The sequence below is a fragment of the Ranitomeya variabilis genome, chromosome 1, assembly GCF_051348905.1.
Source record: "Ranitomeya variabilis isolate aRanVar5 chromosome 1, aRanVar5.hap1, whole genome shotgun sequence".
NCBI classification, from domain to species: domain Eukaryota; kingdom Metazoa; phylum Chordata; class Amphibia; order Anura; family Dendrobatidae; genus Ranitomeya; species Ranitomeya variabilis.
Window position 1 is genome coordinate 660,932,880 of NC_135232.1, and position 18,488 is coordinate 660,951,367.

At 44.4% G+C, this 18,488-nt stretch overlaps 1 protein-coding gene across 3 annotated transcripts in view; it reads left to right on the plus strand.

Moving 5' to 3' along the window:
* The first annotated feature begins 335 nt into the window (after positions 1 to 335).
* PLEKHD1 (pleckstrin homology and coiled-coil domain containing D1) overlaps positions 336 to 18,488 on the plus strand; it is a 63,513-nt gene continuing 45,360 nt past the window's right edge. The window contains exons 1-5 of one of the 3 annotated variants that reach the window (XM_077263258.1): positions 336 to 392; positions 799 to 1,003; positions 1,162 to 1,255; positions 2,934 to 3,023; positions 14,041 to 14,117. In XM_077263258.1, coding sequence (XP_077119373.1) covers positions 855 to 1,003; positions 1,162 to 1,255; positions 2,934 to 3,023; positions 14,041 to 14,117 — 410 coding nt within the window. In that variant the 5' untranslated portion in view covers positions 336 to 392; positions 799 to 854. Of the gene's footprint in view, positions 393 to 645; positions 1,004 to 1,161; positions 1,256 to 2,933; positions 3,024 to 13,792; positions 13,955 to 14,040; positions 14,118 to 18,488 lie in introns of those variants that run through there. The other 2 variants (XM_077263266.1, XM_077263275.1) reach the window with 2 other exon arrangements.

Genomic DNA, 18,488 nt, shown 5'->3' on the forward strand with positions numbered 1-18,488 from the left:
GGCAGCATAGGGTGGTGCCACAGCAATGTCTTTGTGTCACGGCCACCGCTCCATCTCCCTTGTTTGCACGGACACATAAGCTGGGTTACAGCTCCTGTGAGGGTAGCAGTTGTGCATGACTCCTGTGATATTGATGCATGCTTTCATTCTTATTTGCAGAAGCTTTATACTCCTTTTGCAATCATCTTAATATTACGCAAAACATAAACATACAGCGAGTGCCGACTGCAAGGTCAGATTACAGAAATGACCTTCCAGTATAATCCAAACTTTACCCCTTGCCGAGAGAAACTTCGCCCTAGAGAATTAACTGATGCTTGCTGCTTTACAGGTTCTACGGGCTGCAAATGGACAACCGGGAGTAAAAGATGAACCCCGATACACCCGCTAAGGTCAGTAACTTCGATATGGTGGCCGGAGGGCATTATACGGCAGGAATGTGGTGACAGATGCACTCTCCCCTTCTAGCTGATTGCTTGCTCCTGGCTTTTTGTGTCATTAGACAAATGATCAGCGATGGCCATGAACTTTCATTTACTGTGGGATGTATTGACTCAGCAGAGCAGCTATTGATTGAAAGTGGAACCTTCCCATCACTCTCTGATATCCCGTCCGCCTCTCACCAGTTCATGAGTCTAATTATTGTTTTATTACATAACGCCACCCGTGGTGCACTCGCTCCTGGCACTCGTTTTTAATTCCATTTCATCCATCCTTTTATTCCGTCAACCCTCCCGTTACTTTGCCCTCCCTCCCTTTTTTGTCTGTATCCTCTCCCCCGCCCTCCCTTACTGGCAGGCCACAACATCCGATTGTCCTCTGGCAGCCTTAGTTAGGACCACGCCTGGAAGAAGATGTTCACCTCTAAATCAAGCTCCGTTTCCCCATCACCATCAATGGAGCAGACGGACACGGATAACCTGGATATTAGGACCAAGGTGCAGCTGCAGGGCGTCCTGTGGAAGAGACCTTTTGGGAGACAATCGGCTAAATGGTCCAAGAGGTAAGCTAAGTTATGGGATACAGCACTTAGCATTTTACTGCCAAGCCCATGTTATTTCAGCAGGATGGTAGCAATCATTTAGATATGTGGTTCCCTCTGTAATAGTTTTGCCACAGGATCAGTAATAACATTAGATGCACATTTCCTACTTGTTACAGGTTTTTTATAATAAAGGACAGCTTTCTGCTTTATTATGCGGAGAATGAAAGACGGAACTTCGAAAGCAACAAATATTTTAACATACACCCCAAGGTCAGTGTTGGCATCTGCTAAATGATCTCGAAATCTCAGTAGTTTTAGTATATCATCTCATTAATGGGAATTCGTCTCGTCGTTTGCACACATTCATATACTAGGGGCAGACGCTATAGAAGAACTACAGCTCTATGTAGCTAAATGCAGAGATATTGTCTCACTATCTAGGGTGCATCAGCTTGGTTTTTCAAGCTTTATTATCATTATTGCCTTTTTTTTTATTATACAACTGTGATGTCGATGTCTAGGTGACTGGCATAAGATGTAAGGATGGACAGTGCAATCAGGGAGGTTCTACTTACTTTTCTTAAGGGATGATTCAAACAAGAGCATTAAACGTCCATGTATGATCCATATGAAAGGGTTATCCTATGCACAGCGCACGTCACTGTCATAATTCACCGGAACGATTTTACACTCTGATCAGCGATCTGTAAAACATGACAGCACGCACTACTAATGTTCCGTATTCCAGATCAGACTCGCCCATTATAAATCAATGGCTGCGCAAAAAAATGGACCACATACGGGTTGTGTTATGTGTTTTGTTTTTTTTGCAGAACCATTAAAACTTTTAAGATAGGAAACTATATTTCTAAATTATTAGATTGTTCATGTAAAAACCGTATGCTATATGCACATACATATGGACGGTACATGTAAAAAATAGACGTACGGATACAACACGGATCTAAGAAACTGACATACAGAACATATTATTGATGCAAAAACATCAGTTTTTGTATGGACGAATATGCAGGAAGCATAGTGTTGTGCCCTCATCACTAAGAGTAAGTTAAAACTGCTTTTAGTGCACATACCAGTCTAAGAAACTGTCCCAATTCTTTAGTTTTCCATACACTTTTTTTCAGTGGGTGTTTCCTCATCATTAGCATTCTAACAGCACTATATGTGCTGGTACTTCCTTTTCCCTTCACTTTCCAGCATATATTGCTAATGCAATTGTACCAAGTCTTTCCTGCCCTAAATAGGAAGTCTGTATGCAGTTTGACAGGCAGGAAAGCGGGCACAAAGAGTCACCCCTTCTTTTTGTAATCCATCTCTGAGTCCCTGTTAGGGTATGTGTCCACGTTCAGGAAATGCTGCGTGTTTGACGCTGCGCAGAGCCGCAGCGTCAAACACGCAGCGTCCAGATGTTACAGCATAGTGGAGGGGATTTTATGAAATCCCGTCTCCACTATGCGTGGTAACATGCAACCGGCGGCCCTGCGACTCCGGACATGCTGCGCGTCTTTTAAGATCGCAGCATGTCCGTATACCTTGCGGCGACGCTGTGCCGCCGCAAGGTACAACACAGGGCCCTATGGGAGGGGTGCGATGATGCCGGATGTGTGCAATGAACACATCCGGCATCATCGCGTCACAGAAGGGAGCGGGGCTTAGCGCCGAGAGGGTTTGCAGCTCCGACCAAACCGCCGTCCATCCTGAAAGTGGACACATACCCTAATAGTTTACAACACGCAGGGCGCTGTAGGTTAGACAGAAAGGAGGCAGCTAGATGCTGGCACTTCGGGATAACTTATTGGAGTTTAGAAAATACTTTAATGTTTAGATCATATATGTGCCGGAATCAGGTTGTCTAAAAATACAGTAACCATTTTTGAATGTGACTATTCTTATTTTTGCATGTTTTAAATGTGGTCCATTTTTTTAGGGAGTGATACCACTAAGCGGCTGCAGGGTAGATGCTAAAGAAGAACCTGGGATGCCGTACGTCATTAAGATCTCACATGAAGATTTCCATGTATGTACAGCATATGACGGCGTACCAGTTACAATGAGACTAGGGATGTCACCTATGTCACCTTCTTTTATACAATTTAATTCAATGTACAGAAATGTAGGTTACTGGCAAGTATGTAATCCAAAAACTGTTGTCATTTATGGCAATAAGCAGACATAGGGTTAAAAAAAACCCTTTCAGCGGGATAGATCTGCTTTAGACAGCTAGTGCTTTTATCATGGCATGCTATAAATAAGGAGAATTTCAGCAGACATATCCTGTGTGAGCCGAGTTGCTTGTATACTTCCATGGTCGTACTGAAGACGTATCCTGTGTGTGTCGAGTTGCTTGTATATGAGTCGCCCGTCAGGGCCGTGGAGTACTCGGTACCGGGTCCGGTCACAATTAAAGGGGTGGTCATGGTGGCAGCGACCCGGTGCGTGGCCCTGGGTGCCCAAGTAAAAGGGATGGTCTTTAAATGGGTTGTGAAAATAAGGAAAGTTTGTGACGCCACATGTGACGCTGCTTAAAGGGGTCCTCTGGGGGTGATGGTGCTGCAGCAAAGATGGTGTCTCTTCCCACAGGTGAAGCAGTGTCCCCAGGGCTCCCGATGTATTTGGCAGGGATGGTGAATGCCGCAAATAATTGGAGGACACAGGGTTGCAGTCTTTACCTGGTATACTGAGACGTATTCAGCCTCAGTCCATGGTACCGGTAACAGGTGTAGCTGGAGTCCAGGCAGCCTGAAAACAAGTAAGGATCCCTTTGGCAGGTCAGGTTAGGGGCCTTCCACTTCTGCACTGCTTTCTGGTCCCTTGCTGCCTATAGTTCTAGCAAGGTACCCTTTTCTCTCTGCTGTCCTGGGACAGGTAGCTGCACGGCAGGCAGCCTGAGCTGTTCACTTGTGGTCTCTGGCACGGTGACTCCAGGCTCTAAATTGCTGCTGTGCCTCAGGTGTGGTGTGGGAAATTTATGTGTAGTCCTATGCCCTCCGGTTCTGCTGGGGGGCTTGAAGTTCCCCCACAGCCTTGGGCTCCCGCTACCCGATTTCTGCACTCTGGCATCACTCTCACTGTGAGGAAATCAATTCCACTGTGACAACCAGGACCCTGGGGCATCACATATATATCCATGGTCATACTGATGATGTATCTGTGGCGCCCCAGGGTCCTGGTCGTCGCAGTGGTATTGCTTTCCTCTCGGGGAGAGTGATGCTATATTTGGAGGCAAAGAAGGATAACTGCATCCAGGTATCACAAACATGCAACACATTTCACACTCCAGGCCACCAGGAGGAGCTCCTGACCCTATTTATTAGGTCACTCCCCATCTATATATAACTGGTAGTCTGTAGGGAAAGTTAGAAAGTTCCAGACCAGAGTCTGAGGAGGATGGAAGGTCAAAGGAGCTGTGCATGCCCTCAGAGCTGCAGCTCCCAAAAAGAGACATTGAAAGGCAGAACTGTATTGCAGCGAGCGTGAAGGAATTCGAAGCAAAGGAGAGGATACCAGAAGGGGACCAGCCCCGCTCAAGCTGTCTCCTTCTGAGGCACAACATCCCGGTAGCTGGAACACCGAGGGAGTAAGGACCTCTACGCTTTATTTCAGAGACCGGCAGGACAGCTAATTGCAGGTTACCTGTCCGCACCTACACCCAGGAGGCACGGTGACACCTACAGAGCCGGGTTATCTAAGAGACCCTATAAACAGGCTCAGGTCACCAGTCATACGGATTTTGTCCTATCCTATATGGGGGACAGAGAGAGTGAAACATCACATCTGTGAGACCCTTATGTGAAGCCATAGGCAGTAAGGGACTACACCACCGCAGCGCAAAGGAAGGCTACTGATTTCCAGCTGGACAAGGGAATTCTGGACTTGCCTCCAAACCGGCTGGACTCTGCCTACCCTGTGGTCTGGTGCCCTGGACTGTGGATTCTGAAGTCTTCGGTAAAGAGACTGCAACCCTGTGTCCTCGTTCTTCACTGTGCCATTCATCATTGACCATCTACACACCGGGAAGCCCTGGGGATACATTTCACCTGTGGGAAAGTATACCATCTAGCAGCGTCAGTCACTCTGACCGAATACCACAGGGGGCGTCATGAACATTCCCCTTAAAGACCTCTCCCTTTTACACCGATGTCCCAGGGCCATGGACCGGGTCAGCCACCGTGACATCCCCCTGTGAACCGAAGGACCCGGTACCGAGTACCCCACGGCCCTTGGGGGGCAATCCATATCCCGTGTATGTCGAATTGCTTGTATACTTCCATGGTCGTACTGAAGATGCATTCTGTGTGTGTCGAGTTGCTTGTCTACTTCCATACTGACCTTGATATAGGTTTCAGTGCAGATTTTAAAGTTCAGAACTTGCTGTAAAGGATCCTGACAATGTATAAGAGCGGAATCCGTCACCAGTTTTTTTGCCACTTCATCTGAGAGCAGCATAATATAGGGAAAGAGACCCTGATACAAGTGATGTATCACTTACTTTACTGAAGAAAATCCTACAAAGACACGGAAGCAAAATGCCAAATATCCAAATAAAGTTTAACAAAATTCTTTATTAAATAATTAAAAAATATCTACAGAGACAGAGATACAAATGCAAGAAACTAACACCACCATATACTAGATAATACAGAAAAAGTAAGGTATGTATATAAAGATCCACATACTGACAATCAGTTTAATTAAACATCATGGTCTAGAATAAGACGCTAGAACTACCATACCAACCCCCATGCACGGGGTAAGACTATTGCATAAATGTCCTGGACAGTTTAGCTAAAGTGCAGTGCTCAATACATATATAGCCACATAGGGATATTGTACAAAGTGCTTAATGCCATATAAATAGTTTATCTATTTATATGGCATTAAGCACTTTGTACAATATTAAGGGTACGGATGAAACCGTACTGAGTGCCAGAAGCCCGAAGGCAAGCCATCGCGGCCGAGGTGAAGCAAATGCTCCAGTTGGGAGTTATTGAGGAGTCCCGAAGTGAGTGGTCCAGCCCCATTGTCCTAATTCCAAAACCAGACGGGTCATTAAGCCTCTGTAATGACTTCAGGAGGTTAATGATGTGTCAAAATTTGACATTTATCCCATGCCACGGGTAGACAAGCTAATTGAGAGACTGGGGGAACCCAGTACTTCACCACGCTGGATCTCACAAAAGGTTACTGGCAGGTTCCCTTAACAGAGTCAGCGAAAGAAAAGACTGCTTTTATAACCCCAGAGGGTCTTTATCAATATGTTGTCTTGCCTTTTGGGTTACATGGGGCTGCAGCCACATTCCAGAGGCTGATGGACGTTGTGTTAGTGCCTCACCGGGATTATGCGTCTGCCTATTTGGATGACATAGTCATCTTCAGTACCAACTGAGAGACCCATCTGTCCCAGTTACAAGCAGTGCTAGTCGCTCAGAATCAGGGGGTTAACAGGAAACCCAAAGAAATGCGCGATAGGGCTCACGGAAGCTTGGCACTTAGGTTACGTGATTGGCCGAGAGGTGATCAAACCCCAAGTAAACAAGATTGAAGCTATCCAAAACTGGCCCAAGCCATTAAGTACCAAACAGGTGAGGGCATTTCTTGGCATCATTGGGTACCACCGCCGGTTTATACCCAATTTTGCGGGGAAATCAGCATCCCAAATGGACCTATTAAAAGGTAAGAAGACGGTGATGGTTCGATGGAATCCTCAAGCGGAGGAAGCATTCCAGTCCCTGAAGTCGGCGTTGTGTGGACAGCCGGTCCTCATCAGCCCCGACTTCAAGAAAACCTTTATTGTACAAACTGATGCTTTGGAGGTAGATCTAGGAGCGGTGCTGTTGCAAGAGGTGAACGAGGATGAGCATCCAGTCACCTACTTGAGCAGGAAACTGACCCCGGCAGAGAAAAATTATAGCATAGTGGAGAAGGAGTGCCTGGCGATTAAGTGGGCCATGGAGTCCCTACGCTATTATTTGCTCGGGCGTCAGTTTCGCTTGGTAACGGACCATTCACCTCTCGTCTGGATGAGAAACGCAAAAAAGTGGAATGCCCGAGTCACCAGATGGTTCCTGTCCCTACAACATTTTAGTGTTTCAGTGGAACATCGGGCGGGGAAATCACAGGGAAATGCAGATGCCCTGTCACGGGCCCCCTGAATGATGACAAATGTTCAACCCCACAAGTTTGAACAGAGGGGGGTATGTGAGGCAGTGACCGGTGTCATATGTGAGGTTCGCTATGTGTCCCCCAGGATGCGCTCAGAAGCGTATTAGATCTGCTGGAGTGCCTTGGGTTCACAGCAGGTTGCCTGTGAGTCACAAGGCAGACTAAAAGTAAGTTTGAACCTAGTCAAGCTATTTGACCAAGGAATTGTTCAAGAAAAACGGTTTGGGCTTTTATTTTTGAAACGGACTGCAGGAAGGTAGTGGGGCCAGTCCGTTTCTTCCAGCCCGGATCTTACAAGTGGCCCATGGCCACAGAGTCCGGCAGAGAGTAAAAAAAACCAGAGGACTCGTTTACTTTTTCTGCTTGTGAGTACACTGTGAAATAAACAAGACTTTATTTTGAACCTTTATCTTGGTCACTGCCTTCTCACTGCACAGCAAACACATCGCTGCACCACAGGTGAAACAAAAATCCAAACTTTAGTAAAAAAAATTAAAAAATAGTGCCTTCTTCCGAGACCTGTAGCACCTCCATTTTTCATGACCTGGGGCATGGTGAGGGCTTAATTTTTGCGCGTCGAGCTGTCATTTTTATTGATACCATTTTGGTGTAGATATAATCTTTTGATTGCCTGTTATTGCATTTTATTGCAATTTAGCGGTCACCACAAAAATATAATTCTGGTGTTTTGATTTTTTTTCTTGTTACACCATTTACCGATTGGGTTAATTCTCTTTTTATATTGATAGATCGACGATTCTGAAAGTGGCGATACCAAATATGTGTATTTTTTATTTTTTTGTTTGTTTTGAATGGGGCTAAAGGGGGGTGATTTTCACTTTTACATATTTTTTATTTTTGTAATATTTTAAAAAACTTTTTTATTTTTTATTTTTACTTTTTGCATGCTTCAACAGTCTCTATGGGAGACTAGAAGCTGCTATTGTCTGATCATTTGTGCCACACACAGACGATGATCAGATTGCCTGTGTGTAGCAGAAATGCTCACTTCCTATGAGCGACGACCACTTGGCGGCGCTCATAGCAATACAGCTGTGACAGCCATAGAGATCTGCTGGATTCCTCTGGTTGTCATGCCAACCCATCGGTGACCCACAATGATGTGACGGGGTCACTGATGGGCGGGACTTCCGACATGCTTCCCATAAGCGCGAGCTAAATTCAGCTGTCAGAGAGTGTTAACAGCGGTGGATCGCGATTCCACCCACAGCTGTTAGAGGCACATGTCAGCTGTTCAAAACGGTTGCGTCATGTCACGTCGGTCCGTCGCCAGCAAAAAACATTGCTTGTAACGTTTTTTGCAGTGTCAAGACCGTCTTTTCCGACCGCGCATGCGCGGCTGGAACTCCGCCCCCGCCTCCCCGCACCTCACAATGGGGCAGCGGATGTGTTGTAATAATGCATCCGCTGCCCCCGTTGTGCAAAATAATCACACTGTAAGTCGGCACATCGGGCCGACGCATGGCGACGGCCCCGTGCCGACGCCAGTGTGAAAGTAGCCTTAGATGCAGTTGTTCAGATTGGGGAACCTCCGACCATCTTTGCTTCTGAGAGACTCTGCCTCTCTAACATGCTCTTTTCATACAGTCATGTGACTCAGTTGACAATTGATCTATAGCTGTTTTTTATTAGTTCCACTTACTTTTACAGCCTTTTATTAACCTTGTCCCAACTTTTTTGAGATGTGTTCCTGCCATCAGTTTCTAATTGAGTTAGTTTTGTCAAATGAAATGGAAAATATCCAATGTTCTCTTTTTGACCTGTATTATATGTTCTGTTGTGAAAAAATATGGCTATAACACATTTCCATATCACTGCTTTTTTGTTTCCAAATGGGGTTGTACATCCATAGGCATTAATATTGATTTGCTTAATTTGCACCTATAACATTTTCCACTTTTCTGTGAAGGTTTTTCACAAGATTTTGACGGTGTCTGTTGGATTTTCTGCCCATGCATCCAGAAGAGCATACTGTATGTGAGGTCAGACACTGATGTTGGGTCTGGGCCGGGCTCACAATCTCCATTCTAGTTCATCCCAAAGTTGTTTGTTGGGGTTAAGGTCAGAGCTCTGTGTGCCAGTTAAGTTCACCCACACCAAAAACCCCAAATCATGTTTTTGTGGACCTTGCTTTGTGAACTGAGGCACAGTTATACTAGAACATATAGGGGCTTTCCCCAAATTGTTCCCACAAATTTAGAAACTACAATTCTCCAAAATGTTTTGGAATTCTGTATGCTGAAACATTAAGGTTTCACCTCACTGGAAGTAATGGGCCTGAAAAAATATTCCAGAAAATTTTACTTTCTCCACCAATCTTTACAGCTGGCATAATGCAGTGCGTCAGGTAATGTTTTCCTGGCATTCCCACTGCCAAACTTTTCCGTCAGATGCCAGATAGAAAACTGTGACCCATTACTCCACAGAACACATTCCCACTGCTCCAGAGTCCATTAGTGGTGGCTTTACATTACTTCATATGATCCTTTGCATTGTGCTAGGTGATGTAAAGCTTCCACCAGCTGCTCGTCCATGAAGCTCTTGGCGACAGTTTTTGTGCTGATATTAACACCAGATAATTTTTGGACTCTGCAATAATAGATGTAAAGTAAGCTGCGGAGACACCATCACGTGTTTCTCAACGCAAGCAATGAATAGCCAGGCCTTTCTCCGGGAAGGAACAACCACGGGAAGGGCAGCATCCAATAAAGGAGAATATCCAATAAAGGAAGACCACCTATGCCAAGCATGGTATCCATCCACAAACAGCTGTTTCGGAGTTTTTGCCCCTCATCAGTGTGGAGTAGGAAACTGGCTATTAGGAGCAGTGCCTGGTGAAAGGCTATGAAGGAACAGATGAATGACCTCGGGGAGACCAAAACATTTTTTTATTGGATATTCTCCTTTATTGGATGCTGCCCTTCCCGTGGTTGTTCCTTCCCGGAGAAAGGCCTGGCTATTCATTGCTTGCGTTGAGAAACACGTGATGGTGTCTCCGCAGCTTACTTTACATGCGTTTGCATATTTCCCATAAGGGATGGGGGCAGTGTTCTGGATCACTGCGTTGAGAAACACGTGATGGTGTCTCCGCAGTGTTGGATGTTTTGGTCTCCCCGAGGTCATTCATCTGTTCCTTCATATCCTTTCACCAGGCACTGCTCATAATAGCCAGTTTCCTACTCCACACTGATGAGGGGCAAAAACCCCGAAACAGCTGTTTGTGGATGGATACCATGCTTGGCATAGGTGGTCTTCCTTTATTGGATATTCTCCTTTATTGGATGCTGCCCTTTCCGTGGTTGTTTCTTCCCGGAGAAAGGCCTGGCTATTCATTGCTTGCGTTGAGAAACACGTGATGGTGTCTCCGCAGCTTACTTTACATGCGTTTGCATATTTCCCATAAGGGATGGGGGCAATGTTCTGGATCACTGCGTTGAGAAACACGTGATGGTGTCTCCGCAGTGTTGGATGTTTTGGTCTCCCCGAGGTCATTCATCTGTTCCTTCATAGCCTTTCACCAGGCACTGCTCCTAATAGCCAGTTTCCTACTCCACACTGATGAGGGGCAAAAACCCCGAAACAGGTGTGTGTGGATGGATACCATGCTTGGCATAGGTGGTCTTCCTTTATTGGATATTCTCCTTTATTGGATGCTGCCCTTCCCGTGGTTGTTCCTTCCCGGAGAAAGGCCTGGCTATTCATTGCTTGCGTTGAGAAACACGTGATGGTGTCTCTGCAGCTTACTTTACATGCGTTTGCATATTTCCCATAAGGGATGGGGGCAGTGTTCTGGATCACTGCGTTGAGAAACACGTGATGGTGTCTCCGCAGTGTTGGATGTTTTGGTCTCCCCGAGGTCATTCATCTGTTCCTTTATAGCCTTTCACCAGGCACTGCTCCTAATAGCCAGTTTCCTACTCCACACTGATGAGGGGCAAAAACCCAGAAACAGCTGTTTGTGGATGGATACCATGCTTGGCATAGGTGGTCTTCCTCTATTGGATATTCTTCTTTATTGGATGCTGCCCTTCCCGTGGTTGTTCCTTCCTGGAGAAAGGCCTGGCTATTCATTGCTTGCGTTGAGAAACACGTGATGGTGTCTCTGCAGCTTACTTTACATGCGTTTGCATATTTCCCATAAGGGATGGGGGCAGTGTTCTGGATCACTGCGTTGAGAAACACGTGATGGTGTCTCCGCAGTGTTGGATGTTTTGGTCTCCCCGAGGTCATTCATCTGTTCCTTTATAGCCTTTCACCAGGCACTGCTCCTAATAGCCAGTTTCCTACTCCACACTGATGAGGGGCAAAAACCCAGAAACAGCTGTTTGTGGATGGATACCATGCTTGGCATAGGTGGTCTTCCTTTATTGGATATTCTCCTTTATTGGATGCTGCCCTTCCCGTGGTTGTTCCTTCCTGGGGAAAGGCCTGGCTATTCATTGCTTGCGTTGAGAAACACGTGATGGTGTCTCCGCAGCTTACTTTACATGCGTTTGCATATTTCCCATAAGGGATGGGGGCAGTGTTCTGGATCACTGCGTTGAGAAACATGTGATGGTGTCTCCGCAGTGCTGGATGTTTCGGTCTCCCCGAGGTCATTCATCTGTTCCTTCATCTGTAATAATAGAGTCAGCACAGCGTTGGTGACTTTACTACTTCAGCTTCTCAGCTGTCATTATGTGACTGGCTTCGGTAAGGAAGGAGGGTCTCAAACTGTCCCTGGAACTGGGACTCTAACTATCCCTGTCCTGGGGGTACTCTTGAAGGTAGAGAGACCTGAGTCTCTGACCTTACCATGCCCTTGTTAAACCCTTAGGCTACTTTCACACTTGCGTTGTGCACTGCACATCGCAATGCGTCGTTGTGGCTAAAAAACGCATCCTGCAAAATTGCTTGCAGGATGCGTTTTTTGTCCATAGACTAACATTAGCGACGCATTGCCACACGTCGCAACCGTCGCGCGACGGTTGCGTCGTGTTGCGTCGGACCGTCGGCACCAAAAAACGTTGCATGTAACGTTTTATTGGTGCGTCGTGCCCGCCATTTCCGACCACTTGTGCCCGGTGCCACCTCTCTTTGCTACCACCTTTTATTGCACGGCTATGTTTTACAGGGACTCTATCTTGGAAACCTCACTAACAGCGTCAGGTTGTATGGGATGTTATATTGCTTGATATCTGAGCTTTAGGGGGATCCTTATATGGATAACTATTATTTCTTTAACCCTCTAACCCCTAATATTTTGGTCACTCCATATTGAGTTCTGCTGTGTTAGAGTACTCTGTCATCAGTGTGGTATTTAGAGTCAACTATTAATGAACAACAATATGTGTTTTATTTGTGTATATTGAGGGTGGCACCGTGGTATGACCTTATTCCAGGTCTTGGTTTCTATCTTTTGCGGTGTTTCGCATTTTAAATGGTTTTAAATGTTTTTGCAGTGTTTAAGTGTGTTGAAATAAACCTATTCAAATTATTGATAATCTTTGTGGTGATCCCTTTGATATGCATGTTACCTCTTTTTCTTTCATTTTGTATTTCCGACCACGCATGCGCGGCCGGAACTCCGCCCCCTCCTCCCCGCACCTCACAATGGGGCAGCGGATGCGTTGAAAAACAGCATCCGCTGCCCCCGTTGTGCGGCGCTTTCACTGCTTGCGTTGGTACGTCGCAACGACGCAATTAGTTGTGCGTCGTACGACACTAGTGTGAAAGTAGCCTTATCTGTCCCCTCCCCAACCCATGAGGCATGGGACAGAAATGTAAGGTAAACAAGACACAAAGACAAAACCGGGATAACAGAAAACCTCTATCATACAAAAGCTCTAACCAACTATAGGGAGGAGGATAAGGGCAGGGAGGAATAAACTACATGAGAACAGGAACCAAGAGATGAACACACACATACTACAGCAAACCACAAAACACTGCTACAACAACTTTACTCGAACCAGTTAGATTCAGAACACAGCACAGCAAGACAAATCTTTCACCGGCAGGGAAAAGAAGGTCTGACCAGTTTTTATAGGAAGAGGTATTGAACAGATTAGAAGTAACTTCAGTGGAGCTGCACGTTACTGACCAGCATAGAAAGGGTTGTATACCTCTTCAGCACCAGAAGAAACGAAATTCATTTAATATGGCACACAAATCACACCATCTCTAAAGAAGATATGCAATTCGTTACCCGATGTAGCCGTCTAACTCCAGGTCTTCAAGGGGGAGACATCAGCACTCAGACCTCGTGACATCAGCACTCAGTGACCCCACTCTGTAACGTTACGTGGTTTCCACTTCGTGGTTGACTTGCTGCGGTTCCTTCCACTTTTCAATCATATTCATCACAGGTGATTGTAGAGTATTTAGGAGGCAAGAAATTTCATGAACTGAATTGTTACACCAGTGGCTCGGCAGATGGCAGGGCGAGGAGTTGGATTTTATACACAGGGGTAATAGAATTGAATGAAAAATCTGAATTCATTGATTTAAAGATGTGTCCCAATACTTTTGTCCACATTGTGTATTAACCGCTATGGAATCTAGATTTTCAGGTTTACAAACGTTTCCTCCTGCTCCTTCCTCATGCCTTTGTAGGACAGAGTGATTTCTTCCTTATTTATGAGTATGGTGTGATTTTTGATGGGGAAAGCCCTGCGCAGCTTCACACACCATAAAAAAGAATGGGATTTAGGCTTGTACAGACAAGTTTTTTGTTTTTGCTCTTTTTTTTTTACACACATTATATATTTGAAACTTTTTGCCGAGGTGAGGATATATACATTGCTTGGGCTAGAATAACTGGTGCCGTATACTGCCTCCAAGCACTACAGCTCTCTAATTCTACTCTGCAGGGGAACATACTGCTGGCAGCTGAGTCTGAGCTTGAGCAAAGTCAATGGCTGGAAATGCTGCATGAATCTGGCAAAGTGTAAGTGTAAGAATATTTCTGCTTTTGTCCTGCCAAAAAAGGGGGAAAAAGGCAATAAAACAAGTTTATTCCCTACAATGAACTTTAGAATCCAATCACAGCTGTGAACATTGCGATACTTTGTTCCAAATATTTTATGGGGTCATTTTTGGATCCAGTTAACGTGGTATTTTGTCTTGATTATTACTACAGTCAACTATAAATGAGTAAAGCCAGACAATAGTGATCACATGCAGTGGCATGTAAAAGTTTGGTCACCCTTGGTCAAAATTACTGTTATTGTGAACAGTTAAGAAAGTAGAAGATAAAATGATCTCTGAAAGAACTAAAGTTAAAGAAGACACATTACCTTTGTATTTTAGGCTCCCCAAAATTATTGTGATTTTATTACAAAAAGGAAAATGGGCAGATGCAAAGGTTTGGGCACCCTGTATGGTTAGTACCTAGTAGCACCCCCTTTTGCAAGTATCACAGCCTGTAAACACTTTTTGTCGCCAGCCATGAGGCTTTCAATTCTTGTTTGAGGGATTTTCATCCATTCTCCCTTGGGAAATTCTTCCAGTTCTGTGAGATTCCTGGGTCGTCTTGCAAGAACTGCTATTTTGAGGTCTAGCCACAGATATTCAGTGATGTTCAGATCAAGAGACTGTGAGGGTCATTGTAAAACCTTCAGCTTCTGCCTTTTGAGGTAGTCTTGTGGATTTTGACTTATGTTTAGGATCATTATCCATTTGTAGAAGTCACCCTCTTTTCAACTTCAGCTTTTTTACAGATGGTGTTATGTTTGCTTCAAGAATTTGTTGAAATTTCATTGAATCCATTCTTCCCTCTACCCGTGCAATGTTTACTGTACCATTGGCTGTAACACAACCCCAAAGCATGATTGATCCACCCCCATGTTTAATGGTTAGCGAGGTGTTTTTTTCCTGAAATTTTGTGCCCTTTTTTTCCTCTACAAATGCCTTTGATCATTGTGGCCAAAATAGTTTTATGTTAATCTCATCAGTCCACAAAATGCATCAGTCTTGTTTAGATGTTCTTTTGCATACTTTTAATGCTGTATTTTTTTCTTGAGGACGCAGGAGAGGTTTTCTTCCAATGACTCTTCTATGAAGGCCATATTTGTGCATGTATCTCTGAACAGTAGACCAATGTACCATAACTCCAGAGTCTGCTAAATATTTCTGAAGGTATTTTGCAGTCAAGTGGGGGTTCTGATTTGCCTATCTAGCAATCTTATGAGCAGCTCTCACTAAAATTTAACTTGGTCTTCCAGACCTTATCTTGACCTCCACTGTACCTGCTATCTGCCATTTCTTAATTACATTTTGAACTGAGGAAAGGGCAACTTAAAAAATGCTTTACTATCTTCTCCTGCTCTGTGTGCCTCCACCATTTTCAGAGTGCTAGCCAGCTGCTTAGAAGAGCCCATGGCTGCTGTTTTTTTGGCACAAGGTTAGAGTAGGCTGGTTTTTATAAAGCTGAGAAACTTGCATCAGCTGGCCTTTTCTAACTATGATAGTGAACAAGCCATAACCCTAACACGTTAATTAAGGTCTTAAATCTTGTTCAACGTTATGAGAGCACACAAGCTCAAGGGTGCCCAAACTTTTGCATTGGTCCATTTTCCATTTTGTGATTTTTAAAATGTAAAAAATGACAATATATATATATTTTTGGGCCTAAAATACAAAGGAAATGTGTCCTCTCTAAATTTAGCACTTTTAGAGATCATTTAATTTTCAGCTTGCTTAACTGTTCACAATAACAGTAACTTTGACTAGGGGTGACCAAACTTTTACATGTCACTGTAACATCCCAACCCCTACCTTTTATAAATGGTTTCTTACTATTGGTCATAGATGACCTGACAACAATGACACAAGCACATAGGAAAAATAATTCCAGTGTATGGAATAGTGTTGATGCCTATTGTGTGACTGCTGGTTTCTTTTTAATATTGATTGATGTAAAATGGAAACATATATCATTTCTTGAAAAAAATAAACTCCACCACCCCTTTCACACTACACAGAGATTTCTGTTCTTGGAAATCTGACATCACATTTTAAGCGACCTGCCATTTATTAGAAAGGCAAGAAGCCAGACTACTAATACGGCAGAATGGACTACTAATATTCGGCTACACTAAATGATCCAGAATGTCAGTGAATGGAAAAAATAATTCTACATTTCCAGAGGCTGAAAATGAACTCATGCAACTTTTGGACTCCAAAGCTTGCTACACTCAGGGTATAGTATCAGTCAAAAGTTTGGACTTACTTGTTCTGTTCATGTAATAATTATCCTTTTCCTTATTGGAATGTGCACATAGTAGATTCAGACTGAAGGAAGCAAAACCGCAAAGGAACGTATATGGAACCAAGGAGTAAATAAATAAACCAGGATGTGTGTCAAACCTTAGATTCCTCAAAGTGCCCCTCTTTTACTGTAATGACAGCTTTACACAGCCCGTTGGCATTCTCCCAAGCACCTTTAGCAAGTAGTCACCTGGATTGACTTTCCAACACTCTTGCAGGAGTTCCAAGAGGAGCTGAGCACTTGCAGGCTGCTTTGCCTTCACTCTGCATCCAACTCATCCCAAGCCCTCTCAATTAAGGTCAGGTGATTGTGGAGGCCATGTCATCTGTCGCAACACGCCATCCCTCACCTTGATTGCATAAGCCTTACAGGGACTGGAGATGTGTTTTGGGTCATTGTCCTATTACAACACAAGTTATGTTCCCACTAAGGACAGACCAGATGGGATGACATGTCATTGCAGGATGCTGTGGTAGCTATGCTGGGTAAAACTGGCTTGTATTTGGAATAAATCACCAACTGAGACACCAGCAAACCACCCCAACACAATTACATCTCGCCCTCCATTCTTCACCGTGGGCATCACACATGTAGAAACCATCCTCTCACCTTATCTGCTTTTTATAAAGACATGGCAGTTGGTGCCAAAATCTCAAATATTGTCTCATCAGGCCACAGTACTGATTTCCACTGATCTATTGTCTAGTCCTTGTGTTGCTTGGCCCAAATAAGTTTCTTCTTCTTGCTTGCAGTCCTCTGTAGCGGCTCCTTTGCAGAACTTTGGCCGTATAGGCCTTCTTCTCACAGCGTCTTCTGAACAGGTGATGTTGAGATGTGTCTGTTACTTGCTGTCTGTGTATCATTTATGAGGGCTGTTGTCTGAGTTGCTGTCAGTACTTGATTTTTGAGGTTGATAACTCAAATGAATTTATCTTTTGTAGCAGAGGTAAGTCTTAAATTTCCATTTCAGGGGCTCATCATGAGAATCAGTTTCATCATAACAATTTATGGTTTTCATGAATCTACTTGATCATACCTTCAAGGTTCTAGCAGTTTTCCGGATTGTCTGACCATATATGACTCAAAGTAATTATGGCCTCTCATTTCTAAACATTGTTGAGTGCTTCTAGCCATATTCTAGCTTAGAATAGATGTGGACTAGGCCTCAGCACTGTATGGAAGTGTGTACCAACATTGCGTCTGCAAAACACAACTGATAGTCTCAATCACTTTCTGAAAGGTGGTGATTCCACAAATGAACTCTTGACCAGGCATACCTGTTCATTGGAAACCATTCCATGTGCCAACTTGATGAAACTGCCTGAGATGGTGTAACGCTGTCATCGGAGTAAAGGGAGGTGGGGGATTACTTTGAGGAACCTAAGGTTTAACACATATTCTGATTTGTTTCTTTGTACTCCTTGTTTCCATATTTGCTCCTTTGCAGTAATGCTACCTTCAGTCTTAACCCTATACAGGCATTGGGGTATGCCGAGGTTGGACTCTCTCTTTGGTGCGGCTCTGGCTCTGAACCCACACCTTTCTGGGCACATGACAGCTGATTTATACAGCTGACATATGCCTACAACAGCCGCGGGTGGAATCACGATCCACCTGCGGCTGTTACCTAGTTAAATGCCCCTGTCAATTTCTGACAGTGGCATTTAACTTGCGCTTACTGGAAGAGCGTCACTAATTCCGTCCATCGGTGACTAAGTCACATGATCGCAGGTCACCGATGGGTCGCATGACAACCAGAGGACTTCAGCAGACCTGTATGGTTGTCCTTGCTGGTTGCTATAAACACTGCCCGGTGGTCGGCACTCATAGCAAGTGAGCATTTCTGCTAGACACAGGCGATCTGATCATCGCCTGTGTGTAGCGGAGCCCATCAGACAACTGTATCTTCTAGGCTCCCATGAAGACTATTGAAGCATGTAAAAAATAAAAAAAAGTTTAAAAAAAAATATAAAAGTTCAAATCGCCCCCAAAAAAACCAACACATATTTAGTATCAACGTGCTCAGAATCGCCCGATCTATCAATATAA